We start from the raw sequence: 27,923 nt of genomic DNA, 5'->3' as shown, positions 1-27,923 counted from the left end.
ACACACACTCCCATTCTCCCTGCCACCCTCCACTGCCTCTGGCCGAAAAACTACTTATTCCCCCAGCCCACGCTGGAGGAAATGAGGCCTGGGTGCATGGCCCCACCTTGCAGCTGCAGAAAGATGGCGAGAGGCTCTGAATTCACACACCAACTGTATTTCTGTTCTAATGGACCAACCCAAGGCTTTCTGGGGCCTGGGCAGCAGAGGTGGGGAACAGGGGTCCCCAGGCTTCTTCTCTGGGCTCTCACGGCCCCAGCGTGCCCCAGCACAGCCCATGTCGCCCAGTGTCTCCCCAACCTGACTGTCAGCCCAAGGGGACAAAGCCCCACTTCTGGACGCAGAGCAAGGATTCAAGCATTTCCTGAGAAGATGGCAGGCGGGGAGAGGGGAAGGGGACACTTGGTCTCTCCGGAGAAGGTTTGACACCCCAGGCCCCTCCCCTGGCCAGCACCAGCCCCCCTCCACATCCGACTCCTCTCTAGCTGTGGAAACTTGCACCTCAGCTCAGAAAAATGAACTTGCTGGAAGCCACCTGCTTGGCTGCCAGGGCCAGCCAATCAGGCTCTGGGGGCACCTCACCTACCACCAGGGATGAGAGCTCGGGGGGCTGGACCTGAAGGGCTGGAGGGCGGACCCTCCCCAAGGCTTGTGCCCCAAGAGAGACAGACAGGAAGAAACAGGAAGCCGAGAGCAGGCAAGAGGTGGTGGGGACAGAGACCTGCAGGCTTGGGGGGCAGCGGCCACCCCCAGTTTCCTGGCTGCACCAGGGCACACTGGGGCAAGGCTCTCGACCCCGACCCGGCCACTCGGCATTTCATCCTTTTTCTCCTACCTTGCTCCCCTCCCTGTCCCTAGGGCTCCTGGGGAATAGATTCTAGAACTCAGACACAGACTCCTCTGTGGCAAGGGCGGGGACAAACTTGAGGAGTTACACTGAATAACTCAGGCCCATTGTACAGATGAGGAAACGGAGATTTTGGATGATTAAGTGACATCTGAAAAGCCACATCTTTTGGCTCTTCTGCGATTTGAATCCACAACTGCCTGAAGTCTGGGCTGTATTTCCTTCCTCTCCCCTCCTCTCCGTCCCAGTCTGGGCTGGCCTCGCCACCTTTGCTCATGTCTTCTGGCCAGGCCTTGCACTGTCCTGCTCTTCCACGCTCGCCCCTCATTCTTCTGAGATGGATTTTCTGTAGCTGGTCCCATCACCCCAAAGAGACAACTGGGGCTCCCTCAGCCACCCAGAAAAGTGTTCTGCTTTTGGCCCCCAGCTCTGGAGCCAGAGGAAACCCATAAATACAAACACATTTGCATGAAAGCCCAGGGGTTCTGCATCTGCAGCTAACAGCTAGGTTTAGCGTCCAAGACAGCTGCCGGAAGCGGGAGCAGCGGCCACCAGCTTCCTGGGACAAATGTGTCCCAACAGCCAGGTCGGTACCACTTGGTGTTTATTTAGACAGACAAATCAAAGCACCTGGTGATTCAAACAGCTTGTGCTCCTTTTTCTTTTGGAGGGGGGTAGGAGGTCGGAAGGGTGTGTGTCATATATATATAATATATATATTTTAAAAGATCAACGTATCACCAGTCCCCCACATTTTTTTCTCTACTGAGCAATATATACAGCCTATATATATATATATATGTATGTGCATATATATATATATTATATATATATATATATTTCAATAGATAACTACATTCAAGTCATGAAACACAGGATTTACAATTTCCCTCTGAGGGCAGAGGAAAAGCAAATTCACACACAATTCACAGAGGAAGTACCATGAAAGCCCAGCTGGACAGGAGCTGAGGCCCCTCTGGGGGACATGGGGGGCAGGCAGCAGCAGAAATCACGACAACTGCATGGTTGCTTATCGTGGGGGGCAGGCAGGTGCTGATGAAGTGTGGGCCCCACCTGCGCTGCTGGGTTGGCAGGTGGTGCTGGCTGACCCAGGCTCCCGGGCTGGGATGGGCTTTTGGGGCACATGTTCGGGAACCTCAGTTTTCCAGGAGCCTCTCAAATTTGGGGTTCACGAAGGAGAAGCCAGCAAATGCTGTTTGGTCCATGGACTCGATGAGGTTCTTGTCGCTGTAGGAGAGGCGCGGCTTCTCATTCAGGAACTCCTGGTCGAAGTTGCTGTAGTCGCCAGGTGACTTCTGCAAGCAGAGGGTAGGGGTGTGTAAGCAGGACTCAAAGGGCGAAGGTTCCTGGGGTTCCAGGGACCCACCCCTGGGGCCAGAATCCCTGCTGGGCTGGGCCAGGCAGAGCCATCCTTATTGAGAACAGAAAAGGGAGCCTCTCTGCTGGAAGGGGGATGCTGTTACCCAAGGGGCTGAAGGAAACCAGCAGGGGGCCTGGAGGAGGAAACGTGGGCATTTGCCCAAGCAGGCAATACAGCCCTGGGTCAAACCCCTTCTACCACCTGTTTCTGTAGGTCCCACCAGCTCAGATTGGATTTTGCATTTTTAAATGTTTAGGAAAAAAAACAAAAGGAGAATAAAATTTCATGACATGTGAAAATTAAATGAAATTCAATGGTTCAGTATCCATAAATAAAGTTTTATTAGCACACAACCATGCCTATTAACTGACATGCTGCTATGTCTATGGCTACATCTATGGCCACTTTGAGACTAGCTGGCCTGAAAAGCCTACAGTATTTCCTGTCAGGCTGTTCACAGGAAAAATCTGCCAACTCTGCTTCTCAGGGTACAGTGAAAGTGTGACAGAAAGAGGTCTCAAGCTGGTGGCCCTCAGGCCAAACTGAGCTGCAGGTACAACCATTTTGACTAGCCATGAGTTTTAATGGCATTTGAGCCAATTTTCTTTTGGCCGCACCACGTGGCTTGTGGGATCTTAGCTTAGCCAGGGATTGAACCTGGCTCCTAGGAAGTGAAAGCTCAGAGTCCTAACCATTGGACTGCCAGGAAATTCCTGAGCCGATATTTTTAAATTAGGAAATATGACATCAAAATCAAGTTTTGGGGACTTTCCAAACCATGGGTTCAATTGCTGGTTGGGGAAGTAAGATCCCATGTATTGTGTGGTACAGCCAAAAAAAATTTTTAAAAATCCAGGTTCCTGGCTTCTTTGAAAAACTGACAGAGCAGAGCAGTTTGGGCCAGTTTCCTGGCAGGTCTGTTAACTCTTGGTGCTGAAACCCCTTGGGGCCAGCTCATCACAGGCCCCTACCTCTTCCTTCCGAGAGGGATTGCTGCTGATTAGCACATACGCCTGGTGTTGTTTAAAATCAGTCCATCCCTCTTTCTATCAAAAGCATGACACTAAACGCAGGCTGTGGGATATTCCTACAGCCTGCCTTGCCTGGTATAATGTGCCCAGTGCAGGAGGCAGCAAATTTTAGGTCCTTGGAGTCGGCGGAGTTCTCTGCGGTTTTAAAACACAAACACTGGAGCATGTTACACAGGCCGCTAGGTGGTAACAGCATCCTCAAGGAGCGACGGGAGGCAAAGGAGAGAAAGCGGAAGGGAGGGAAGAGCTGTGATCAGAGAAGGGCCTTGGCGTCCGACTTCTGAGAAGTCCAGCCTGCCTCCGCTCTCCTGCTCGCTCCTGGCAGCTTCTCTAGATTCTAGGCTGTTGTGTAGAGCAACCTTGCTTTCCCGAGAAAGCATCTGGGCCCAGCCTGGCTGGGCCTCCTCAGCCCTGCCCACATTCCATTTCCTCTCAGACCTACGCCAAACTCTGGATCCTGGCTCCTGCCGACAGACCCTCCTCATGGCAACTGTTGTGTGTGGCCTTGTGACATCTCTCATACTGATGCCTTTTATCATAAATGATCATTGGCATGCAAGTTTCTTATGTCTCTGAGGAGCTGGGGCCCTCCAGTTCTGGGACTGGGCCTCCTACTCTGCTGTGCACGCAGCCCAGCTCAGTGCTCTGCACTCAGAAGGCACTCAGCATTTTCTATATTTATTGCAAAATGGATTGACTGGGTGGATGGATAGATGGAGGGAGGGAGGCCTTAACTCTGATTACCAAAGCATACTCCCCTGCACACAGTGGGTGTTAAAGAATGTATGGTTGGACTTCCCTGGTGGCGCAGTGGATAAAAATCCACCTGCCAGGGCAGGGGACATGGGTTCAATCCCTAGTCTGGAAAGATTCCACAATGCCTCAGAGCAACCAAGCCCGTGCACCACAGCTACTGAAGTCTGTGTGCCTGGAGCCTGTGCTTCGCAGCGAGAAGCCACCACTACGAAAAGCCCACGCACCACAACAAAGAGCAGCCCCCGGTTGCTGCAACTAGAGAAAGCCTGCATGACGCAATGAAGACTCAGTGTAACCATAAATAAATAAATAAAAGAGAATGCATGGTAAAGGGTGCTGGATCCACTGTTACCAAATGTTTGTTGAATGACTGATTGACTGAGGAGAGACCATGAGAACACAAGGGTAGAGACTGTGACTCAGCCTGCCAGAAGGGCTGGGAAAGCGGATTCGTCAGAAGAAGGGAGAGGAGGAGAGCATGGAAATGAGGCAGGAGGGAGGAAGGGCAAAGCAGGAGGAGCGCACCCGGGAAGGCAGTAGGGGCAATGTGGAGTGGCAGCCCCACCGGAGTAGGATTACATACCACTCTGGGCTTGAAGGGTGGCTCCACTGCACGTTTCTCCAGCAGAACCCAGTTGATGGTCTTGAAGAAGGGGTGGATTTTGATGTTCCCTGTCACTCCCAGCCTCTTGCCTACGTCCCGTTCAAGCAGCTGCAACCCAGCAAAGGAACCTGGTTAGCACCCAAGGGCTGCAGGAAATGGGTTCCTCAGAAAACCCCCAAGCAGGCCCAGGGGTACCCGGGCCAGTCTGGCTCAGCCTGGCATCACACCCCAGAGCCTCTGGGGTGGAGGAATCCTCTCTTGTCTCTGCTCCCAAGTCTGCATGGATGGGGGCTGCTGGGACTCTCAGAGGGTGGGATTTGTGAGTAAAAGCAGTGGTCATTTACTGAGTGTTTACCGTTTGCCTGGCACAGGCCTGAGCATCACAAATTTATGTTTCCCCCCCACCCAGAAGTCTGTGAGAAAGGTTCTCTCCTAGCTTCATTTTGTAGATAAGGAGACAGACTCAGAGTTTAGCCTAGGGTCCGTCTATCTCCTGACCCCAATCTTGTCACTGCCATGCCAGACTGACTCAGTGCAGGGAACCCAGACAGGAGGTCCTGGGATTGCAGCAGGAGGGTGACTCCCCCGGGTGGGTGAGGACCAGAGCATCAGCGAGGCCACCATCCCTGAGACAGGGGGCTTCTGGCACTCCTGAGACCTGGTATCTGCCAGCCCCCACCCCAGGCCAGCCCCGCCCAGGGCCTCCCACCTTCTCCAGGATGTCCTTGGACTCCCTGGTGATCCAGCGAGGATAGTACGGTGAGTCCAAACGGATGGACTCGAAGAGCTCGTCCTCATCGTCACCATGGAAGGGGGACTGACCAATGAGCATCTCGTAGAGAAGGACTCCGAAGGACCACCAGTCCACAGAGAATGAGTATTTTAGGCCCTGCAGGATCTGGAGCAGACCAAGTGTGGGAGCTGAAGGGGCTCCGGAACACAAGCCCGGCGGGATCTCCTCAGCCCCCCCCAGTGGCGGCCCAGACATCACAAGTCACGCCCACCCTGTGGAGGCAAGGTGTTGGCCAGGGCGGGGAGGGTGCCACTCACCTCGGGGGCAATGTAGTCAGGGGTGCCGCAGAAGGTGCTGGCCTGTTTGTCCCCGGACATGTTCTCCTTGCACATGCCAAAGTCGGCAATCTTGATGTGGCCGCTGTGGTCCAGCAACACATTGTCCAGCTTGAGGTCCCTGAGGGGAAAGGACAGGTGAAGGAGTTATTAGGGCCCACTCCCCTCCTCCAGGCAGCTCCCTCCCATGTCCCCACTGTCAGTCTAGCACTCTCCCGCAGGGAGGGGGGAATGAGGAAGAGGAGGGCAAAGAAGTGCTAAATATAAGTGCTTCCTGCAAGCTGGCTACTGTGTTTGACACACACCATCCTACTTGCCTAGAGTGAGTCTAGGCATGGACAGCATGTTATAATGTGCATCTCACACCACCTTTTAAAGTCTGGACCCTAGTACTCAGTACACACTGTCCCATGGACTGGTTTCCCACTTGACGACATCCCCTGGTGTCATCCACAACAGCACAGAGCCCGGCCTCTTGCTTTGGCATGGATACATATTAACAGCAGGATAGGACTGTCATTTGTTGGGTGAGAATTTATGAAACCAGTCCCTATGGGTGGAAGTTCAGAGTGCTTGGATAGGGCTTTAGAGGGGCTTTACAGGGAGACACCATAGGGAGAGAGACACCATAACAGTCAGTGCTGTGCTCCCTGACTGGCATCGAGTATGCTTGGGGATTTCCCAGTCCCTGGAGCTGTGCTAGCCTCAGCTAACGGGCCACAAGGAATTCTAGCAATGGAGTAGGTGGTTTAGGCAAATACCCAACTAAAAGACCGACTCCATGCAGAGAGGGGGCCAAAGCTGGACTGGGCCCCATTCAGAGCACTTCAGAGGATATGATGTGGTTGGGGCCTCCCCTCCTAAACACCCCCCCCCCCCATCTCCCAAACCCCGCACCTGTAAATGATCCCTTTCTGGTGCAGAAACTGTAGTCCACAGACTATCTCAGCTGCATAAAACCTGGATGAGACAACACACACACACATATACGGTGTCCTGAGATTTCTGTGAGCAGCCCCTGCTTCTCCCTAGGTCTTCTTCTGTCCCCCCAGGGACAGGAAATGCTGTGCATAACTTCACAGACAACCTGGGCCTCATCAAGTGCATCTAGTGTCAGGCAAGTAGCGGCTGGTAGCCAAGACAGGAAAGAAAATTAAGAAGGAAAAGCTCCAAAGAAGACTATCCTCTGTCTTAATAAGAGTATATGTGTTTATACAGATATGCCTATGTGCACACACACAGTTTAGCGATGCATGCAGGTTTAAGGGGCCACCCACCTGGGTCCTGCATTGAATAAGATCACCCACCTGGCTGAGGCCCAAGGAGGGGACAGGATCTGGCATATGACCAGATTGGGTTCCCAGCCACAGCTCACCCACCACCCATGGCTTCCCACACTGGGCAGGGGATGGCCCAGGCCACCCCAAGTCTCTCCAACCCCATCTCCAGCCCAGGCTAGCTTCTCCAGGGGGCGAAGAGAAGGAATGGAAGGCAGGCAGGCAGAGGGCTCTTCCCCTCATGGGGCCTCGCGTACGTGGCACGGGAGAGCTCGAAGCGGCCTTTGTCCTGGATGTGGTACATCAGGTCACCCCCATTGAGGAACTCCATCACAAAGAACAGGTGGTCCTGCAGGGGCGGGAGGATGGTGACCAGGGGGACAGAAAGCGAAGGGTGGCACCCTGACAAGATCACCAGGGGCAGACCCTAACAGGAAGCAGGGAACAACTCTGCCCTGAGGGACCTGCAGGGGGAAGAATGGCCCTGCCCTGAGACATCTGAGGATGGGCGATCTCAGCCCTGCCTTCAGGGATCTGAGGAAGAAGAAGGGATCCTGTTCTGGCGAGTCTCAACGGGAGATACGACCCTGACCTGAACAACTGAGGAGGGCTGTGGGCCAGGGGCACTGACAGTGGGTGGGCCAGGCACCTTGGTCTGGAAGGTGCAGAAGAGGTGGGTGAGAAACGGATGATCCCCGGCGAGCGCCAGCACCCGCTTCTCCACCATGGTGCACTCCACGTCGTCATCGATCAAGACCACGTCTTTCTTGAGAGCCTTGATGGCGAAGAATTCCTTTTTGCCCTTCAGCTCTGCGAGCAGCACCTGATGGATGTAACAGGGGTGCTGAGCAGGGGAGGGCCAGAACCAAGCCCAGGGTGCATGGCCCCACCCAACCGAGAAGCAGACAGAGAGGGTGGGAAGGAGGTGTCCCCGGGATTCTGGGCTCAGGTGGCTCAGGCTGCCTACCCCGAGGCCATGGGGCCCTCACCTTCCCGAAGCTGCCTTTGCCTAGGACCTTGATGAAGGTGAAGTTGTCAATGCTGCACTTGGTGCTGCTCTCCCAGATCTTGCCGTAGGTCCCAGTTTCTGCCAAGACATAGCCGCTTCCAACTCTGGTCTCTGCCCAGAGGCCCAGAGGGTGGCTCTGCCCTGCTGGATCCCTCCCAGCAGAGAGGCCTCCTCTACAGGTGCGTTCGACTGTGTGGGGGACAGGACCCCATGCTGGTGGGGGAGGGGAGGGGCTTTCTTGGAAGGCATGGGCATAGCTTTACCTGAAAGATCATCTCCAGAGACTCCTGGCTTCTTCTCAAAATTCTGGTAGATCCCAACAGTGTCTTGGGTCTCTGTTTCCTTCCTTAAAGATCTCTGGAGGAGGGGGTGGGGGTTGGGGGGGAAGCGCCCAGAGGTCATAGCATGGTCAGAACTCCCAACGCAGAGGGAGGACCCCAACCATCCATAACTCCACCCTCAATACCAATGGGGGACAGCGAGGGGCAGAGCCCAGGACCCCTAGGTGGTGCATGTGCATGTACACATGTGCGAGAGAGTACACACAGAGACACACATACACACACTTCTAGCACAGAGATGCCTTGGAGGTCTGAAAGGCACTGATTACAAACAAAAGTTTTGGAAATTGAATCCTACGCGCCCAACCACTTAATAGAACCGTGTTGTTGTTGTTTTCCTTCACTTGTGATAGATTCTACAATTTTAAAGTTTTGTGACATTCTTCAAGCTCCACCCACATACCCAAACACACACACACACAACACACAAACATATAAAGACTTTAGTTCCAAGAGTTCCAAACTTGCAGTCCTCCAGGTTCACCCTCAGAGCACTGCTTGAATAACTAATATCTTAGGAGAACAAGCCCACCACTTTCTAATGACCAGACCTTGAAATGGATCTTCCAGAAGTGGGGTCTTTGGTATAAATGCCCCTCACTGCAGTTCACCCCCCAGGAGTGAGCATGAGCCTGGACTGGTCCCAACCCCAAGACTCCCTGTACAGGCTCCCCACAGTGCCTGCCCACCTGACTAACTTGGTTCAAGGCCTCGGCCAAGAGCTTCTGGTTGATGCCACAGAGGTTGGCCACTTTCATCTGGCACTTGTGATGCACATTCATGCCACAGTCTGTGGTGGGAAGAGAAGCAGATCATCAGGGCTCTGGCCCAGGCTGGCAGCCAGTAGGGCGGGGAGGGACGGAGGAAAAAGGAGGGCAGGGTCTGTTGGGTTTCCTGCCTTTAGAAAAAGATGTGTCTGAAATCATCACCACAAATCTTTTCTTACTTAAAAAATGAAAAACAACTGTCTGGGACAAACTAGAGAAGTCCCTTTTCCTCCAGAGGTCTCTTGCTACAGTGAAGCTGGAGGTGGGGGAGAGGGCCAGTGAGGAGCATGTTTTAAGCTGCTGAGACAGGCCCCTCCAACTGAGCACCTTCTGCACCATTCTCCTCAGTGACTGGGGCCAACTCAACTCTAAGCCCCATTTTATAATTGAAGACATGGAGCTTAGAGCCGTGGGGCCACCTTCTGATGGTCTCATAGCAGTGAAGGGTAGTCGGTTGGGCCAGTGGGGAGGGGCCAGGAGGCCTCACTCCCGTGAGATTCCCCAAGTGAGGGAGCAATGGCAACCTTAGTTGGTCATGGTTTCCAGGGTCTGGGTAGGGTGGGCCCCCTCCCCTCCCACCCCTCCCACCCCCGCCCCCACCGGCATGCACCTTCACACTTTAATCCCTGCTTCACCAGCCCCCAGAGCAGGCTGCCACAGTGGTCACAGAAGGTGGGGCTCATGTAGTTATACACCTTGAACCGGTGCGGCATGTCGATGTTGAAACGTTCTTTCTGGAACTGGGATGCAGAGTCATGGGTCAAAGGTCACATGCCAGCTCCAGCCCCTTCCTTACCCCCTAACTCTCCCCAACCCCATACATGGTAGATTTCCCAAGAGGGCCCCATGGGGAATAGGAAATCCAGGGATCCCAGGGGTCAACCCAGAAGGAAGGATGAAGGAAAACAGGGAGGAAGGGTGACCCAATAGGGAAGGGGTGAGACAGCTCGGATCCCCCCCACCCCCCCACCGCCACCCTGGGTCCAGCCTCACTATGGTGTCCTGGCTGTTGGCTGCAGTGCCTGTACACCCCCCCACCCCCACCGCTGCCCTGGGCCCAGCCTCACTATGGTGTCCCGGCTGTTGGCTGCAGTGCCTGTACACCGGCCGATGATCTTGTCGATGCATTTCTTGTGGATGGCAGCGTTACATTCTTGAGGAGGCACAGGCCCAGGAAGGGGACGGGAAGGCCCAGGAGGGGCAGAGTCTGTGAGCTGGCGCCCGCCGGCCCAGTCCTGCCCTCTACACAAAGCCACCGTTCTCCCCGACCACCCACACCCTCACTCCACAGAGGCCTCGGCCCCTGCTGGAGCTTGATTTTTCTCTCCTCCCTGGGAAGGATGGGGCAAGGAGGACAGGCTGATCTGGGGTGGGGAGGCCTCAGAGATTAGGGAAGGAGGCAGGGGAGTCCTTGTTGTGGCCCAGGACAGCATCCAGCTCCAAAGCTCTCTCACCCTCCAACCCACCCCCCCAACACACACATACACAGATGCACCCCTACACAGACACCCTCGGGCACACATACACAGCAGGGTAGTAAGGACAAGACTTACATAGAATGCTTATAGTGCACCACTAACAGAACACAGCTTTACGTATTTTACCCCATTTGGTCTTCACAATGACTCTATTATCCCCATTTCACAGATGAGGAAACTGAGACACAGAGAGGTTAGTAACTGTGCCTAAGGTCTGACAGCAAGGAAGTGGTGGAGCCGGGGTTCAGACCCAGGCAGGCTGGCTCTGGAGCCTCTGCTCACCACCAGTGGCCCATACCACCTTGTGCACACACTGTCATGGTGTGCTGGTTATGTGTGTACCCAGATGCACACAGGTCTAAACAGGAGCACACGTGTAGCCAGGGACGCACTGGCAAACCTCTGATAGCCTCTCTGCGGGGAAAGAGCCCTGATGTGCAGTGCTGGCGGGTTCTGTGTGCATACTCCACTGGGGCCTCTTTAAGGTCACCAAGGTGACATCACTCAACAGGAAACGTTGGGAAGAGACAGTCCAGCTCTGGCACTCACTGATGCAGTTATCGTCCACACACGCCCACCCGCCTGGAACACCACACACGCGAAAACACACACAGGCTTCTTGCAAACACACCATCCCAACACAGGGACACAGACTTTGCTGTGAATGCACGTAGGCACACATGTGTACACACATGCGCATACACACTGGGCCACGGAGACACTTACGCCTGCACTTGTAACCTTGCTTGTTGAGACCCCTGAAAGGCAAGCGACCAGTCTGGGTGAGTGTGGGAAGGCCAGGGATGGGGGCCTTCCTTTCCCACTGCCCCACCCTGGTGGGCACAACCAGTCTCACCAAACAAACTCTCTGCACACGGAGCAGAACGTGGGCTGCCCAAAGAAGGTGGCGATGAACTCGTGGTTCCTGATGTAGTGAATTTTGGCTTGTTTGATAGCTCCACGGCGGTTCATTGTTGGGAACTTGGCCTCGTCTTCACTCCGCATAGACTGCTTGCAATCTGGGGGCCAGTGAGCAGAGAAGTCAACCCTGGCCCTTGGGAGGGGCCTTACCCTTTCAGTCCCTCCCAGAGCAGTCCCAGCCAGACCACTGATGGAGGCTGCTTCCCTAAACCTCCATTCTGGCCTCTGAACCTCCACCTCTAGCCCAGGTAGGGAGGGGCTTACCTATGTCTTCCAGGAAATACTGCACTGACATCAACACCTTGGCCTGGGGTTGCAAGTCCAGCTGCAGGGGTGAGGGTGAGGGAGTCAATGAGGGCGGGCCTGGGCCAAGTCAGACTCAGAACCCGCCCCCATGGTTGGTCCCTCAAGGCCCAGGGAGTCCTGGCCTCCGGTCGGCCACCTGTCTGCCCAGAGTGGGCAGGGCCCCACCCCTGAGCCCCGCCCCCACCCCTCATCCTGGGGTATTATTACATTTGGGGAAGTGAAAGGATCCAGCCCACACCCAGCTTGGCCACATGGCCCTGGGAACAGAGTGGGAAGGGAAACTCCCCACCCTCAACCCTGGCCACCCCCTTCAGAAGGATCTTAGAATGTAGGTACCCCTCCCCACCCCCCAGACATACATAGGCACACACACATTGAAATGGGCTGCTGGTCTCTCTCTCTCTGTGGCCAGTCTCCTCACACAGACTGGCTGGTCCTTAGGACAGAACCCTCAGCTTCTCCAGACCCAGGGCCTGAAGCCCGACTGTGTCCACTGGGGTACTGGACAGACACATGAGGTGTCTCTGCCTGATTATTCAAGACTGGGTGCAGCCCCAGGTCAACCTCTGTCCTGGCCAGTTCCTTCACCCCTCACAGGAGGCTGAGCAGAGTCTCCATGGTCACAGGGTCTTTCCTGGGGGGGTGGGGGGGTGCATCTTGGCTACAGGAGCCCACATGTAACCCCAGGGGGTAGGGATGCTCTGCCAGCATGAGTATCCTGTGGTCACAAGGGACACACGGCCATATGTGGGTGCAAAGTCCAGGTTTGGGCAGGTGAGTGGCAGGCTATGATCCTGCTCCCCACCCCTTTTCTGTGGAAGATCGTAACTGGTGTTCCCCAGTGCCTGCCTGGGCCTGGAATATCTGCGAAGACTCCAAACAGAACTGGGAACAGTGGGGGTCTCTGGGAAGTGGGGACTGGGGCCTGGTGTTGGGGCCAGAGCTGCCCTTTTGTACAGCTTGAGATGTTTAACTCTGTATATCCTGCCTTTGCAAAATTAAAAGGGAAAAAAAATCAGCCACAACAATAGGAGGGCTCTCTTGAGAGCTGCCTAAGGGCCAGGTGCTGCAGTAAGCCCTTCACCTTCAGCTTTTCATTCCTTAGAACAATCGACCCCAAGGTAGGTCTCTTTAGCAGGTTCTTTTACAGATTCAGAAACAGACTCAGAGAAGCTAAGGATTTGATGACTTGCAGGACCAGGATTCAAACCCAGGTTGTTGGTGGCCAGAGCCTGGGGTGCCCTTGGCCATCCCTGCTCCCTTTGCCCACCCACGTTGTGTGCCCATGGCTGCGCCCCTCACCCAGAACTCGGCCTTGCCATTGTTCTTCTTGCAGCGCTCGGCTAGCACTGACACACCCACCGTCACCTCGGACATTGGCTCCTCAGCGGCTCGCATCAGCACTATCTGGATAACGCGGCCCTCATAGATGTGAGCATCGAACGTGGACTTCCACTCAGGGTACATGGTGGGCTTCTTCTGCACCAGTGTCTTCCCACGCTCTGCAATGGGCCAGGCAGGCGAGGTCGGGCTAGGCCCCTCTGTCCCTCCCTCCCTGACCTCCCCATGGCCTTCCATCCTGTGGAATCTGCCTGCTCTTTCCCCGAGGGCCCAGGTCCCCATCCCTCAGCCCTCACAACTGTGCTCTGCATGCCTCACCCTCTCACTCACGATCTGTTCCAGAACAGAAAAACACCGGTCGTTCCATGAGGGCGCCCCCAGCAGGTTCCTCCCTGAGCCTGTTCTTGCTACTTCCTTCTGTGACCCTCTTCCTCCAGCCCCTCTTAGATGTCACCTTCCCTTACGCATTCACTCAGTGAACACTGCTGCGGGCTCCCACATGCCAGACAGGATACTGGAGGCAAAGAACATGGTGCCCATCCTAGAGCCCCAGTCCTAGGCAGAGACATGAATCCATTCACCCCTCATGTGAATATTAAATCATAGCTGTGATGAGACTGAAGAGGGCAATGTCAGTGGGTCTAGACCTACCCATGGTCAGGTGGCCTGCCTCAGCCTAAGAGTCAGGGAAGGCTTCCTAAAGGAAGGGACAGCTCAGCTGAGACCTAAAGGATGACAAGGGTTCACCAGGCAAGGACAGAAGCAAGCAGGAATGATGTGAGATGTTTGCTTCTTCCAGGAAGCCCTCCCTGACTGCAGCCTGGGATGGGACCTCGTCTGGATTTCCCTATCACAGGATTCACTGTCTGGCTCCCCCACCTGACTGTGAGCCCCATGAGGGCAGAACCTGGTCAGCCTTGGAGCATGGCATTGTCCTCTGTTCCCAGCACAGGGCCTGGCACAGATGGACACATGGAGCTCCTGCAAGGAGCCCATTCTTGGGCAAAACAACAAATGGGGAGGAACCAGAAGCCCTGGGCCCCAGAGAAGGTTCCGTCTAGCCAGTGCAGGAGGTCCTATAGGCAAGTGGGTAGTCTCTACCGTCCTGCACTGCCAGGTGAGCTGGGCAGGGAGATGAGACAAGGAAGAGAAGGATCCCTCAAAGGTTCTAGGAGAACAAAACACAGTTCCTTCCATTGCCGCCGCCTCCTGGCTCTGAATTCCCTGCCCCACTGGCAACTCCCTGCAGTGGCTGCAGATGGGTGGGGTCCAGCCTCTAGCCCTACCTGTGCTGAGAGCCTCCTTCATCTTCACAGCACAGAAGGGCTGGCTTGCCTCGTCCACATCCTTCAGGGAGCCCAGCTCGTAGGAGTTGAAGGAGATGCGCAGGAACGGTGCCATGTTGGGGCCTGCAGTGGGGCTGCAGAGACAGAAGACCTGAGGCAGGCAGCAGGCACAGCCTGGGGAGGGTGGTCAGGTACCCACTCCCCTCAGAGCTTCCACATGGTGCTTAAAAGGCACTAGTCCTAGTTGCCAACATTAAAACTGAGTTTCACATAAGATGAGATTTGTAACTTCCCTGATGAAACTGGAGGGTGTGACATCAGGCCCCCAGGGAGGTATCTGGCTGGCACCGCCCCCTTGGTTGAGCACCCCTGCCAGTTCACTCTAGTTCAAAGCCCTGCTTTCACTTCTCTCCAAATCCTACCTGGGCCCTGCAGACATGTGAGCCTGTGACTTCCATCTCATTTATTTGGAGTCAGTCATTCAATGCCTCCTTTAACAGCCAATGGCTAGGCACCTACTATGTGCAGGTACCTAGTATATGCTGGGCTCCAGCACCTCAGTAGCAGCCAAGATGGGAAGGATCGTACCCCATCCTCCTTGCCCCTTGCAGCCCTCCTTGGCTTTCACAGTTTGTTTTTTGCTCGAAACTACCTAGGCAGACAGGGCTTCCCTGATTGCTCAGTGGTAAAGAATCTACCTATAATGCAGGAAACACAAGTTCGATCCCTGGGTCAGAAAAATCCCCTGGAGAAGGAAATGGCAACCCACTCCAGTATTCTTGCCTGGGAAATCGTATGGACAGAGGAGCCTGGTGAGCTACACACCATGGAGTCGCAAAGAGTCCAACACAACCTAGCGACCGAGCACAGCACCCGAGTAGACAACCAGGGTCAAGATGATCACCCCACTTTTCCTACAGGAAACTGAAATCCTGAGGATGAAGCAGAACCTAAAGCTGGGATTCTACTAATTAAGTCGCCATTTCGTCTGGGACCAGAGTAGTAAAAAGCCCCACCCAGATCGGTATGCCTGATACTTCTGAACCCGAGCCCCTTGGGTTCAGGTGCTTCTCGCCTACCTGGAAAGTTGCCTGCACTCTTAAATTAACTTTTTCCCAAATATAAAACTATTTTAATATTAAACATAATGTGCTGAATTTGCTTCTTATACCACACACATTGGCCCCACACACCCCTATTCCTCACAGTTCCTCGAATCAATGGTCATGACAGGTGACCCTGAGGGTCTTTTAGCTTGTCATCGTGGAGGATGCTCAGCTGTGCAAGCCCACAGGTGCACACTCATATACCTGCCCAGACACTGGCTCCGGGTCCAGAGTCCATAGTGGGGAGCTCCACCACCATGGCTACAGGAATGCTCACTCATGTATATCCACATATACACAGCCTTGCTCCATCCTGAACATTAGACGGCACAGAGGCAGACTAAGACACATACCCCTATCCCCCTGCCACACATGCCTGTCTGCACAGGCAACGCCACCTTGGCCCTGGGACGTCTCCCCCAGCTCCTCCACATGGCTGCAGAGCAGCAGCCAGGCCTGCTGGGAGTTCCAAGCCCAGATGAGCTCACAGGAAACACTGACCTCAGCCTGCAGCCCAGCCCAATGGTCCAGCCAGTCCTCTGAAGCCAGCCACTAGAATATAGAAGAGGGACCAGGCAGCGCAGACTCCACCATGTCCCTTGCCCGGGCCTGGCTCCTACTTAGAAGGAGTGAGTGTGGGTGTGTGAGCTCACGTCTGAGACCAGCCGCACTGACCACTCAGCAGGCAGGGAGCGAAAGCCACCTGTGGGCTGCTGCCGCCTCCTCCCTGGGCCCCAAGCAGGCATGAGTATGCAAGCTGGTGTTAGGGGAAGGGGGAGGTGTACATGTGGGTGTGACTCCACGGCCATGGAGATGTGTGTGCCTGTGAGGATGTGTGAGTGCGGTGGGTACACAGTCAGTGTTGCAGTGGACAGTGAGCTGCACAGGCCTGGCTGGGAGTGCATGTCAGAGCCCGGGTGAGGGTCTCAAATTTCTAAGCAAAAGGCTATTGCGCTCATCTTGTCACCCTGTGTGGTCTGGGGTTCTGGAAGGATCAGCATGACCCCTACATATCATACACTTGCCTCATGTCTGCAACCACATTCCAGGGCCTGACCCTCAGCAGACATGGCTCAGCCTCAGGCTTCCCAACAGGATAAACCATCCTGGCGGGGGGACTCTGAGAGTCTCGGTCACCCTCATCCCCCAGATGAGGCACAGTGCTTTGCTGGAGGGCTGCTGCACTGATGAGAACTTGTACAGCCAACACCAACCCTACAAGACTCAGGGTGGGGGCCTCTTGCCACTATCACCCCTTCTTGCTAATAGCATCTCTCTTTCCTCTGTGCACCGTCCTTCACAGCTTACAAAATACACTAACACCCTCACCACATCCAGGTCTCCAGGCTCCTAGTATCCTGGGAAGACAGTCCTGATAACTGACCCTACCTCTCAGAGAGGAAAACTCAAGTCTCTAGGAATGGAGCTGCTCATCCTGATGTGGCCAATGGGCTCAGCGCCTGCAGGCTGGCTCCTCATCCCTCCCCACATCCCCATCTCCCCCTCAGGGCCCAGTCCAGGTGGTCCATGGGCTCTGGGTCACCTAGCAGGAGCCAGCCGTCCACAGGACCACCACGGCAGAGACAGAGTCATCAGTCTGCCCCCCAGCTCTGCAGCACTCAGAACAGCTGGTGCTTGCAGTCAGTTAGAAGCCACCGGAGGGAAAACCACAACCACAGTGGGCCCTGTCCTGGCCCCAAACCTGCACAGCCTGACCGCAGCGTCATGAGGAAGAGGACCACGGGCTGCCCTGGGGCTACCTGGCAGTAACCTAGGGTGAGGTCACCTAGCCCCAACTACCTAGGACTAATACTAGAGCACAGACCCCAGCCAGGTTCCCAACACCATCTCCACCCCAACTGCACCGTGTGGATCCCCAGAGGAAGAGAGACACTGTAAGCGGACATCATCTTCCATCGATCGCCATGAGACCCTAAGAGAGGTCTTGGTCCCTGGCACACCAGGACTTCCTGCACAGCGGAGCCAGAGTCGCTCACCTACCTCGCAAAGCCTCTGAACACCGGTGGGAAGGCCAGGGGGTGGAGTGATGGCACAAAAACAAGGTGAGCCAACTATTTATAGCCCTTATGCAAATTGGCTCAGGTCCACGGGCCCCAAAGGAAGGCTGCTGGCTCAACCTCATCCCTGCTCTGCAGGCCCCCGTAGGCAGCAGGGGTTGGACTCCACATAGGCCTCCATGGGGACCAGCTCCTTGGAGCCAGCTGAAGCCAGCCAGACCCTTCCTGACCACCAGTCTCTACTCTTCTGCTTCTCTAGCCCACAATAGAGGCAGCCCTATGAAGCAGAGAGCACTGGACTTGGAGTCAAAGGGCCTGGGTATGAATCAGTGCCCTCACTTAGGAAAAAAAAGATCATCCTTCCATACAGATGGCTAATAAACACATAAAAAAATGCTCAATATCACGTATTATTCAGTCAGTTCAGTTCAGTCGCTCAGTCGTATCCAACTCTGAGATCCCATGAATTGCAGCATGCCAGGCCTCCGTGTCCATCACCAACTCCCGGAGTTCACTCAGACTCACGTCCATCGAGTCGGTGATGCCATCCAGCCATCTCATCCTCGGTCGTCCCCTTCTCCTCCTGACCCCAATCCCTCCCAGCATCAGAGTCTTTTCCAATGAGTCAACTCTTCGCATGAGGTGGCCAAAATACTGGAGTTTCAGCTTTAGCATCATTCTTCCAAAGAAAACCCAGGGCTGATCTCCTTCAGAATGGACTGGTTGGATCTCCTTGCAGTCCAAGGGACTCTCAAGAGTCTTCTCCAATGCCACAGTTCAAAAACATCAATTCTTCGGCACTCAGCTTTCTTCACAGTCCAACTCTCACATCCATACATGACCACTGGGAAAACCATAGCCTTGACTAGACAGATCTTTGTTGGCAAAGTAATGTCACTGCTTTTCAATATGCTTTCTAGGTTGGTCATAACTTTCCTTCCAAGGAGTAAGCGTCTTTTCATGGGACGTATTATTACAGAAACACAAATCAAAACTACAATGAGGTATCACCCCACATTGGTCAGAACGGCCATCAACAAAAAATCTGCAAACAATAAATGCTGGGTAGGGTGTGGAGAAAAGGGAACCCTCTTATACTGTTGGTGGGAATATAACTTGATAAAATCATTATGGACAACAATATGGAGATTTCTTTAAAAACTAGGAATAAAACTACCATGTGACCCAACAACCCCACTACTGGGCATGTATCCTGAGAAAACCATTCTAAAAGACACGTGTACCACAATGTTCACTGCAGCACTATTTACAACAGTCGGGACGTGAAAGCAACCTAGACGTCCATCAACAGATGAATGGATAAAGAAGCTGTATACATATATACAATGCAATATTACTCAGCCATAAGAAGGAATGAATCTGAGTCAGATCTAGGGAGGTGGATGAACCCAGAGCCTGTTAAACAGAGTGTAATGCAGAAAGAGAAAAACAAATATCGTATACTCATGCATATATACGGAATCGAGAAAAAAGGTACTGATGAACCTATCTGCATGGTAGCAATGGGGACACAGACACAGAGAACAGACTTGTGGACACAGTGGGGGAAGGAGAGAAGGACGAATTGAGAGAGTGGCGTTGAAACATACACAGTACCACGTGTAAAGTAGATAGCCAGGGGGAATTTGGTATATAACACAGGAAGCTCAACCTGGTGCTCTGTGACAACCAAGAGGGGTGGCCTGGGATGGGATGGGATGAGACGGGAGGTGGGAGGAAGGATAGAGGGGACATATGCATGGCTGATTGATGTTGATGTATGGCAGAAACCAACACAACACTGTAAAGCGATTATCCTCCAATTAAGAATTTTTTAAAAAAGATCTAAAAAAAGATAAATTAGAATTAAAAAAAAAAATTCATCCTTCTCTGAGGCCAACACACACCAGATCAAGCTTCTAATGGAATTAACTCACTTTATCCTTGAGGAGATCCCAGAGGTGCGTAATTTACTGATGAAGAAACAGGCTCAGAGAGGCTAAGTGATTTGCCCAAGATCACACTGCTAGTAAGTGCTAGAAGAAGGATCTGAATCCAGGCCTATCTGATGTTGCAGCCCACGTTCTTCCTGGTCTGCCATGTCCGGAAGAGGAGATGAAGGGCAAGAGGGGACAAAGATAGAGATAGATAAATGTGCTGGGAGCAGTGTACAGAGACACATCCGTGAGGACAGAGAAAACAAAAAGGGGGTGAGGGGACCAGAAGATAAGTCTCCTATGCTTGACCACCCAACCCCCTCCGGGCCTTATCTTGGGGACCCCCTACTACTGTACAAAGAAGGTGGGTACAGACTCCTGAACTGCTACTACTTCTCCCGCCCCAGACACTTGGGCCAGACTCCAGTTCTCAAAACCTGGGGAAGACCTAACTGGATCCCAGCCTCAGGGGAGGAGGGCTTGCTGGCCCTACTCCCCACCCTGCCCTAGACTGCAGCCCACAGGTAAGGAAAGGTGGTACTGGGCTAGGCCAGAGCAGGCAGCCCGCCTCCTCCAGGGCGGTGGAAACCTGCTCCTAGCCAGTCAGGGGCAGTGGGCAAGGCCGACTTCAAGGTGACCAGAGTGACTATACCAGCCGAAGTTACTGGTGCACGGAGGACGATCGTGCACATTATACATCCTTGTGTGTGTATGTGAGGGTGAGTGTGTTCCAGTAAGTAAAGGGGGTGAATAGGAACACGGCCCAAGGGGAGTTCTCAGGAACAAGGATGAGCTTTCTCATTTTTCTACAACAATCACGTGTAACCATTTTGTTAGAGGTAAAAAATAAAACCCATCAAGCCAAAATACCTCCCAAGGGATGGGTCTTCAGAAACTGACCTGTCCATCTCCTCTTTATACACAGGGGGAAACTGAGGACGGGGTCCTGTCATTAAGATTCCCTGGTGTCTAGATTCCGCTGGTTCCCTTCCATCCTAGTCCTTCCCTGGCATTTGATTCTGCTTCACAGGCCACAGCAGGGGTGCCTCCTGGACCGAGGACCAAAGCAGAGCCCGAGAAGAGAGGCCTCGGGCAGACTTCTGGGGGATAGTGTGAGAACATAAACGGAGGGTCCCTCTCCAAGTCAGCCAGGGGAACAAGAAGAGGCAGGCTGAGGTCAAGCAAAGCAAGGGTGAGCAGGATCAGATGAGGCTCTGGTGAGTCTAGGCTCTGGCTCCCTTGAACGGACCCCTGAGGAATAAGGAATACTCCCTTCCCATGCCACCCTCCCTCCCAACACACACCTGCCCAGCTCAGGGCGGCCCCTGCCACCTACCCACAAAAGGCACCACCTGCTGACAGTCAAGGCAGCAGCAAAGCAAAGTGGGGCACCTCTGGGGGTGCAAACCCTGCCTGGGGGGAGCTCAAAGTCCAGGCCACATCAGTCCTGAGGGGTGACCGGAGGGAGGAGGACCCAGGAAGCCCAGGCAATGGAAGGGAAGGAACGAGAGGCAGTGTGATGGCAGCAGGGAGCAGGGTTGGCCCCAGTAGGGTTACAACAGGCCGAGGGGGCTGGGCGTGGCAGAAGCTGCCGGGCAGGGCAGGCAGGCAGGCAGGCAGGCAGGCAGGCAGGCAGGCGGGCAGGCAGGCAGGCAGCAGTTCAGCTGGGAGACTGGCTTCCCCAGATGGCTTTCCCAGACGGAAGCAAGTTAAAGAGGCCACAGGGGTTTCACAACCCAGGAAATGGGCTCAGCAAGAAAAGGAGGTGGGGGAGGGAAGGGCTAGCAAAGATCTTCCAAGGGCCTTCCCCTTGCGCCTATGCCCCCAGCCCCCACATCCTGGGAGGAGGACCAGCCACGGTCTCAGGTCATGGGCAAGCCTCAGAGCAGGAGAAATGTTCCCCCTACTCCAGGTCAGAACTAGCACCTTATCCCCCAGCTGAGACTCCAATCACTGTGGACTGTCCTCCTCTTCCCCAGTGACCCTTCCTGACTGTCACCACTCCCGGTCCCTCCCTGTTCCATTCTTCTCACAGCTCGGAACCTCCTGGAGGAGGCCCACCTCTCAGCCTGGCCCTGCCCTGCTTGCCACCTCAAACCTTACCCCCTGGCTACTCTGTGAACACGTGCCTCCATCTGCAGCTCCCCCGTGCTTTTGCACACACTGTTCCCTCAGCCAGAATGTCCCCCTGAATTCCTACGCATCTTACAGATCACTCTGAAGTCCAGTCCTTTCTTCCCTGCTTTCCAGGAGGTCAGCAGCTCCTCCACCTCCCAGGCCCTGGCAGGTTCCCCAGGCAGGTGTCTGGAATCACACTCAGCAGAGGACCTGGGCGTCTGCCTGGAGCTCAGCCTTCCCAGCTCCGGCCACACATCTGACTGTCCTGGGGACACTAAACACCTCCACTGCTGGTCAACCCAGCCCGCGGACAAGAATCAGAGGAGAGGCCAGGGTAGCACAACTCAACCTTTTGCCATTGTCGTGCCCTCAGAACCAATGAAAGACCTGGCTTTCCCCCGCAGGAAAACCCGTGCCTGGGGACACAAGATTCTGCACATAGCATGCTGACTCTAGGGCTTCAACACCCAGCCTGGCCCCAGGTCACCCTCAGCCCTCCTCAGACCCAGCCAGTGGCACCACAGTGACAGGACACACCAGGCCCATGGGACAGCCTGACAGAGGACATGCAAACAAACATGTCGTTATAGAGACGGACGTGGCCACCGCTCGGGCAGTGACAGGGGCTGGGGTGGAATGGGGCCAAAGGGGCCTGTCGGTGGGAGGACGTCAGGAAGGGCTTCAGCGGGAAAGATGCCCAGTGTGACACAGGGCCACCTAGCCAGAGGGTCTGGAAGGGTTAGAGGGGCAGGTCTTGGGACACTGGCTGTTACTGGCTCATGCTCACCCCTGCCGGCATGTATGGCGCGTAGGACCTGTGCGGTACAGGCCTGAATCACTCAGCTGGCCCTAGGATTGGGGAGGCCCTGGGTTCAGCCAGAGGGAGGGCCCCAGGTACCCCTGAGGGAGGAACAAGAGCCCCTTCACAGCCAGAGTGAGAACAAGGGGGCCTCTGTGAGGAGCCGGGGTGGGGGTACGTCTGGGCCTTTTTCGGAATAACGTCACATGTGCACAGCCACCAAAGCAAACACACCATTACATGTGGGGAGCCCTGCTTGCAGCTGAACACACCCTCACCCTCACACAGGCACAGCTGTAACCATAGCCACTCACACACTCCTATGACAACTGAGTAGCACAAACACTGAGAAACACACCCCCCTGCAGCAGCTCTCATGTGTTGACAGATATCCAGGCCCACACAGATCACACGGGACATTCACACCCTCATGCACCAGCACAGAGAGATCTGCATACACACAAGGTACCCACGGGAACGGAGACACTCCAGGCAGGCAGAGATCGACTCACAAGCCGGGAAGGACCCACACGTGCCTGACGTGCCTGACGAGGGGCCGCCACCAGAAAGTCCCCACGTGGCTTTTTCTACTGCAGCCGCTGGGGCCCAGCGGCAGGGGACAGGGGAGGGAAGAGCCGCTCGCTGTCAGACAGGCTGGGTTTCCCCCGCTGAGGGAGGTGGAGAAAGTCCCTCCCGCCCCAGGCGGGCGAAGTCCAAAGTGCACAGAGGAAGGAGTGGGCCGGTCAGTCTCCTCCCTGGGTAGCCTTCCTCCTTCTAAGAGGGGAGGTCCTTGGAGGCTGGGAACAGGCTGGGGGGTCACAGGTGCAGATACAGGCCTGGTACACAGAAGGAGGGGCTGGTGCTCCTGTGTAGGTGGAGCAGCTGTGCAGGCACCTCATCCAGGCCCTCCAGACTCACTGGGAAGAAACTGACAAGGAGATAGTGGGTAATTCACCCAAAACCATGAACTCAAAGGGGTGGTCCCCAGGGCGACAGAGTTCTGTTTCCAGCCCCAGAACTGCATGTCTGGCTTTGAGGGAGACAAGGGCCAGTGCTAGATGGAGGGAATGGCTCCTCTGCCAGCCCCCAGAGACCACTCCCCAGCCCTCTCTCGGTGCACCTCTTCCTAGTGTCCCTATGGTTTTCCTGGTTGTCGACAGTAGCCTTTGTGTTCAGAAGGAGAGATGGCCATCTAAGGCTTTTGCCTCTATCTCTTCCCTGGTGGCTCAGATGGTAAAGAATCCTCCTGCAATGTGGGAGACCTGGGTTCCATCCCTGAGTCAGGAAGATCCCCTGCAGAAGGGCATGGCAACCCACTCCAGTATTCTTGCCTGGAGAATTCCACAGACAGAGGAGCCTGGTGGGCTGCAGTCCACGGGGTCCTAAAGAGTTGGCCACAACTGAGCGACTAAGCACAGCAGAGCACCAGGAGGCGAGCAGGGCCCCGAGGATGCCACTTTAGTGATGGGGAGCAAGATGGAGGGAGGCAGGACTGTGGTGTGCCATCCCATGGTGGAATGGAAGTAGAGAGCAGGGGCTGGGTGTGGGCTGGGTTAGGCTGGGCAAGTCTGGTTCAGGTCATGTCTGCCCTGGGCACCCTGTGACCTTGGTCCAGGCTCTCTGGCATGGTCTGTGAAGGGCGTGATCAGGGCCTGCCCGGGAGGTGGTGCTGAGTGTGAGAGCTGCGGCGGCATCCTTGTCAGCCCTGGCATCCTCATACCATGTCCTTGCCCCACCTGCCCCACCGCCCCTTTCCAGCTGTCCTATAGTCACTGGGGCCTCCAAACTTCCTTGGGTCAGTGGGGAAAGGGGTTCTCTAGAGCCACACAGCCCCGTGATCCCCTGCTCTGCTGCTCTGAGAAGAGACCAGGCTGGGCAAAGGTAGCTGAGTCCACTAGCAGACCCCAGGCCAGCTACTGTCTCTCAGGACCTCAGTCTCCCTATCTTGACAATGGATACCTCTCGGCTTTCTCCAGCTCTGACACTGAACGACCCTGCAATTCTCCTCCTGTCTCCCCACACCGCCCCCCACCCCCACCCCAACCCCGACAACCTGCCCCTAGCGGACATTTCTTCCAGCCTCGGGCCTTGGCAACTGGCTACTCCAGTGCGCCTGTTTACCCAACACAGCCACAGACATGATCCAAAGCTTCCGGGGCTGTTGTGAAAACAGTGGCTCAGCCACCACAAGCCTGCCCTCATGGGCACCTTGGCAGGGACCTTCGAGGGACAGGCATCCCAGTCTTATAACCAGGGCTTCTTGGACTTGCCCACCGAAGGCCTGCTGAACTCTCTCCTCCCCTCAGTCCTGGCCTTAAGTGCTACATCTCGACTCTCAAGTCTCCGCTTTCAGCCCAGACCCTCCTAAACTGTAATATCCCCAACTCCACCATGCTCCGGAAGTGCTCAAATACATCCAAACACCTTCCCCATACAAGTGCCCTGATCTCCTAGCAGCAACAGCACTCAGGTCAGACACCTGGGGGTCATTTCCACCCTCCCCTTCCTCCCCCGACAGCAAGGCTATCACTTTTGCCTCCTATCTGTTCTGAAGTCCTCTCTTCTCTCCATCACCACCCGATCCTAGCACCATCGCCTTCCCTAGGCCTGCACCAGCCTGCTCACTGCCCTCCAGCCTCTGCTCTAACTTCCAAGGTCCCTCTGCCCCAGTGACTAGAGAGATCTCCTAGGATAGTATAGCAGATCTTGTCACCTCTTGTTCAAGGCCCCGGTTTTTCCCAGACCTCTTTCCCTGACCTCCTGGCCATACCTCACCCTGTTCCTCAGCCCCAACCCCAGCAAACCACTTTTGGTCCCCTAAATATCCACATTCCTTTCTGCTCAGGAGCCTCCGAACTCACTGTTTCGTCTTCCTGCTCCTCTCCCAAAACACACACTGATGAGTGTGTTTTTCATCATTCAGGTCTCTGATGCACACTCTTAGATCTGCCCATTTCACAGATGGGACAACTGAGCCTTCAAGCAGCCTAGTCCCTGGCTTCAGTACACAACCAGTAAACATCAAGCAAGACCCTTACTTACACTCCCAGCCCAGGCCCCTGCCCCTCTACACCGTTCAGGCGTCTGGCCTCTGCCTACTATAATGTCATCATTACCACTCAACACCTGAGGCCCCCAGCCCCTTAGCCCTGGCTAGCAAAAGCCGAAGCTCAGCAACCCTGTCACGGGGCTGACCTTCTGCATGTCCCTGGGACAGGCAGGGTCCTGCCACCAGCTGCCACCTGGTGAGGATGTGTGCATGAATGTGTGTGAGGGGCTCTCCAGCTCTCCCCACCCCTCCAGGCTCCATCAGCCCCCATGTCCGCCTCCCTCCCCAGCCCAAAGACCGACTTCAAGGGTCCCAAGTGGAGGCAGGCTAGCAGGAGGTCTCAGCAGCCACTCCCACACCAGCAGCCTCAGCTTTTCCAAGCCCGATGTCCCGCAGGAGGCCAGAGCAGGGAAAGGGCCTGGGGGAGGCCTGTGGGGGCAGCAGGCAGCTGTGCCTGCCTTTCCCTTCCCTGAATCCATTTGTCAGGAGATCTGTTTTTCTCCTTTTGAAAGGGAGTGAGGGGGAGAAGAGCAGGAGAGGGCTGGGCCGTTGAGTGGGCACAGCTGCTCCACCCTGGAGTTCTCCTTGGAGGACCCACAACAGATTGAAACAACAGAACGCACCCTGCAGCATTGCCACCCGAGGCAGAATCAAGACCTGGCTTCTCAGTCAGGCTCCGCAGCCACTTGGCCCTGTGACACTGGGCCCGTGCCCAGGCCATCAGCCGATAATAATCCCATCATCAGTACCACTTGCTGTTCTTCAAACATTTACCACGAACCGGGAGCTGCATGCTTTATATAACTACAGTTTCTACTTTTTCATGGAGAAGGAAATGACAACCCACTCCAGTATTCTTGCCTAGGAAATCCCATGGACAGAGGAGCCTGGCGGGCTACCATCCATGAGGTTCCAAAGAATCGGACACAACTTGGCAACTAAACCACTGCTACTCCTTAAACATGAACAGCGTGCCAGGCACAGTGCTGGCTACTTTGCATACATCATCTGTTGTTTCCAGCACAACCCAGTAAAGGTGGATGCCATCATGGTCTGAGGTGTCAGAGGGGGACACTGAGTCACTGGGAGTCAAAGCCACTTGCCCAGGTCCATTCATACAGCCACTTAGAGCTGCCTAATCCCAGAGTGCAGCCCAGCATCTCTCACACACACAAGGCGCCCTTCCTGTCAGAGCTTCTGCTCTGAGCCTCGGCTTACAGCTTGGAGGAACGGAAGAGCTGGGGTCATGAGGGCAGAGGGGGACTCCGTGGCCTCAGCACCCCCACTCCCCTCCTTGAGTCTCCATCCTGGGCTGGCCAGCCCTGGCCATGGAAAGCCCGATCGGTCGACCTAACCCACTGTCCAGACACTGTTCCCCTCGGGGGCCAGGCTGGGGTGGAGCGAGCCGCAGATGGAGAGCTGGTCAGTCCCACTTTAAAACCACTTCCTGGGCAGCCCAGAGGAAGTGGGCCTCCGGAAACACCTCAGACGGTTTCTCCTTGGGCCCGGGCCTTGGAAAGTGCACAGACTGCCCCAGGAGAAGTCCCCAGCCTGCCTGCCAGTCCCCGGGGCCCAGCAACTCCGCGTGTACCAGGCGTGGACACTGCAGGGGACAGACAAGCTGATAGAATCGCCCACCCGCCTGTGAGCACCTTGGGCCCATGACCACAGACAGCCCACTTCCTCCTCTGTGGCAGCAGCCACAAACGGCACAGCTGACATGGCTCCTCCCCCGCACTCATCCCCCCTCCCCCCGCAACGTCGAGCCGGTCAGCCTGGGGCCTGGCCCAGGAGCCATAACTGGTAAATGTCTGGGCAAAGCTCACCTCCCAGGGTGGCGCTGTCCCCTGGAGTGCCTGTGGTCACGTTTACACCTCAAACCTCACCCTCAGTGCCAGATGCAGGCTGAGCTGTGACCCTGACCAAGGACCGCCACCCACCCCTCTTCCTGACCCAGAATGGGCAGAGTGTGGTATGTGTGGGCAGGCGTCTGAGTGCATGGATGACTGGGTGATCGGGTGAGCGTCTGTGTGCGTGTTTGAGCCTGCCTGCGAGTAACTGCATGTGAACACCTGTATACGTGTGTGCGCATGTGTGGTGCGTGTGCAGGCGCTCGCAGGTTTGCGGGTATGGGGGCAGAGTGCGGCTCAGCTTCTGTATCCCTGTGTGTATTTATATGCCTATGCCGGTGAGGTAGGAGACCTCTGAGAGCAGAAAGTAGGCTGGCTTCAAGGTTAATTAGTTGGACTTCTTAGGGAATGAAGCTCAGTGGTGGGCAGGAAAGGCCCCCTGACCTCACATAGCAAAGTTCCGCAGCCAACCAAGGACACATCACCCACTTCCCATCAAGTTTGAGGAAAGGCTGAATAAACAGAAGACCCAGCATAGGCCCTGCCCTTGTTCAGTCCCCACTCCCACTCCAGGAGCCAGGGCCCTGATGTCCTGCACTTCCTCCAAGGGGGACCCCAGCCCCCACCGTCTCT

The 27,923-nt window shown here is 55.2% G+C and overlaps 1 protein-coding gene across 1 annotated transcript; it reads right to left on the bottom strand.

Moving 5' to 3' along the window:
- Positions 1–1,835: 1,835 nt before the first annotated feature.
- PRKCD (protein kinase C delta) lies at positions 1,836–14,540 on the bottom strand. Its single transcript, XM_052636814.1, has 17 exons — positions 14,414–14,540; positions 13,089–13,288; positions 11,745–11,805; positions 11,416–11,578; positions 11,286–11,317; positions 10,149–10,234; positions 9,692–9,821; positions 9,004–9,104; positions 8,237–8,330; positions 7,954–8,051; positions 7,614–7,787; positions 7,222–7,313; positions 6,585–6,647; positions 5,670–5,808; positions 5,329–5,517; positions 4,599–4,727; positions 1,836–2,163 (listed from the first exon to the last, which is right to left on the bottom strand). Exons 1-17 carry the CDS (start codon positions 14,526–14,528, stop codon positions 2,005–2,007), a joined length of 2,025 nt encoding a protein of 674 aa, XP_052492774.1. The 5' UTR covers positions 14,529–14,540; the 3' UTR covers positions 1,836–2,004.
- Between the last annotated feature and the right edge of the window lie 13,383 nt (positions 14,541–27,923).

The sequence above is a fragment of the Budorcas taxicolor genome, chromosome 1 (genome assembly GCF_023091745.1).
Source record: "Budorcas taxicolor isolate Tak-1 chromosome 1, Takin1.1, whole genome shotgun sequence".
NCBI classification, from domain to species: Eukaryota; Metazoa; Chordata; class Mammalia; order Artiodactyla; family Bovidae; genus Budorcas; species Budorcas taxicolor.
The sequence above is the reverse complement of the archived record's forward strand: the minus strand, read 5'-3'. Positions and strand labels throughout refer to the sequence as shown.

What these genes read in the sequence shown, in the direction of transcription:
- PRKCD (XM_052636814.1), bottom strand. Translation starts at nt 14,528, where the DNA reads ATGGCACCGTTCCTGCGCATCTCCTTCAACTCCTACGAGCTGGGCTCC. An exon ending in GTGTGCAGAGAGTTTGTTTG is followed by an intron (nt 11,318 to 11,415) that starts GTGAGACTGGTT and finishes CTTGCCTTTCAG; the next exon opens with GGGTCTCAACAAGCAAGGTT. An exon ending in GCAAAGGCAGCTTCGGGAAG is followed by an intron (nt 7,788 to 7,953) that starts GTGAGGGCCCCA and finishes TACATCCATCAG; the next exon opens with GTGCTGCTCGCAGAGCTGAA.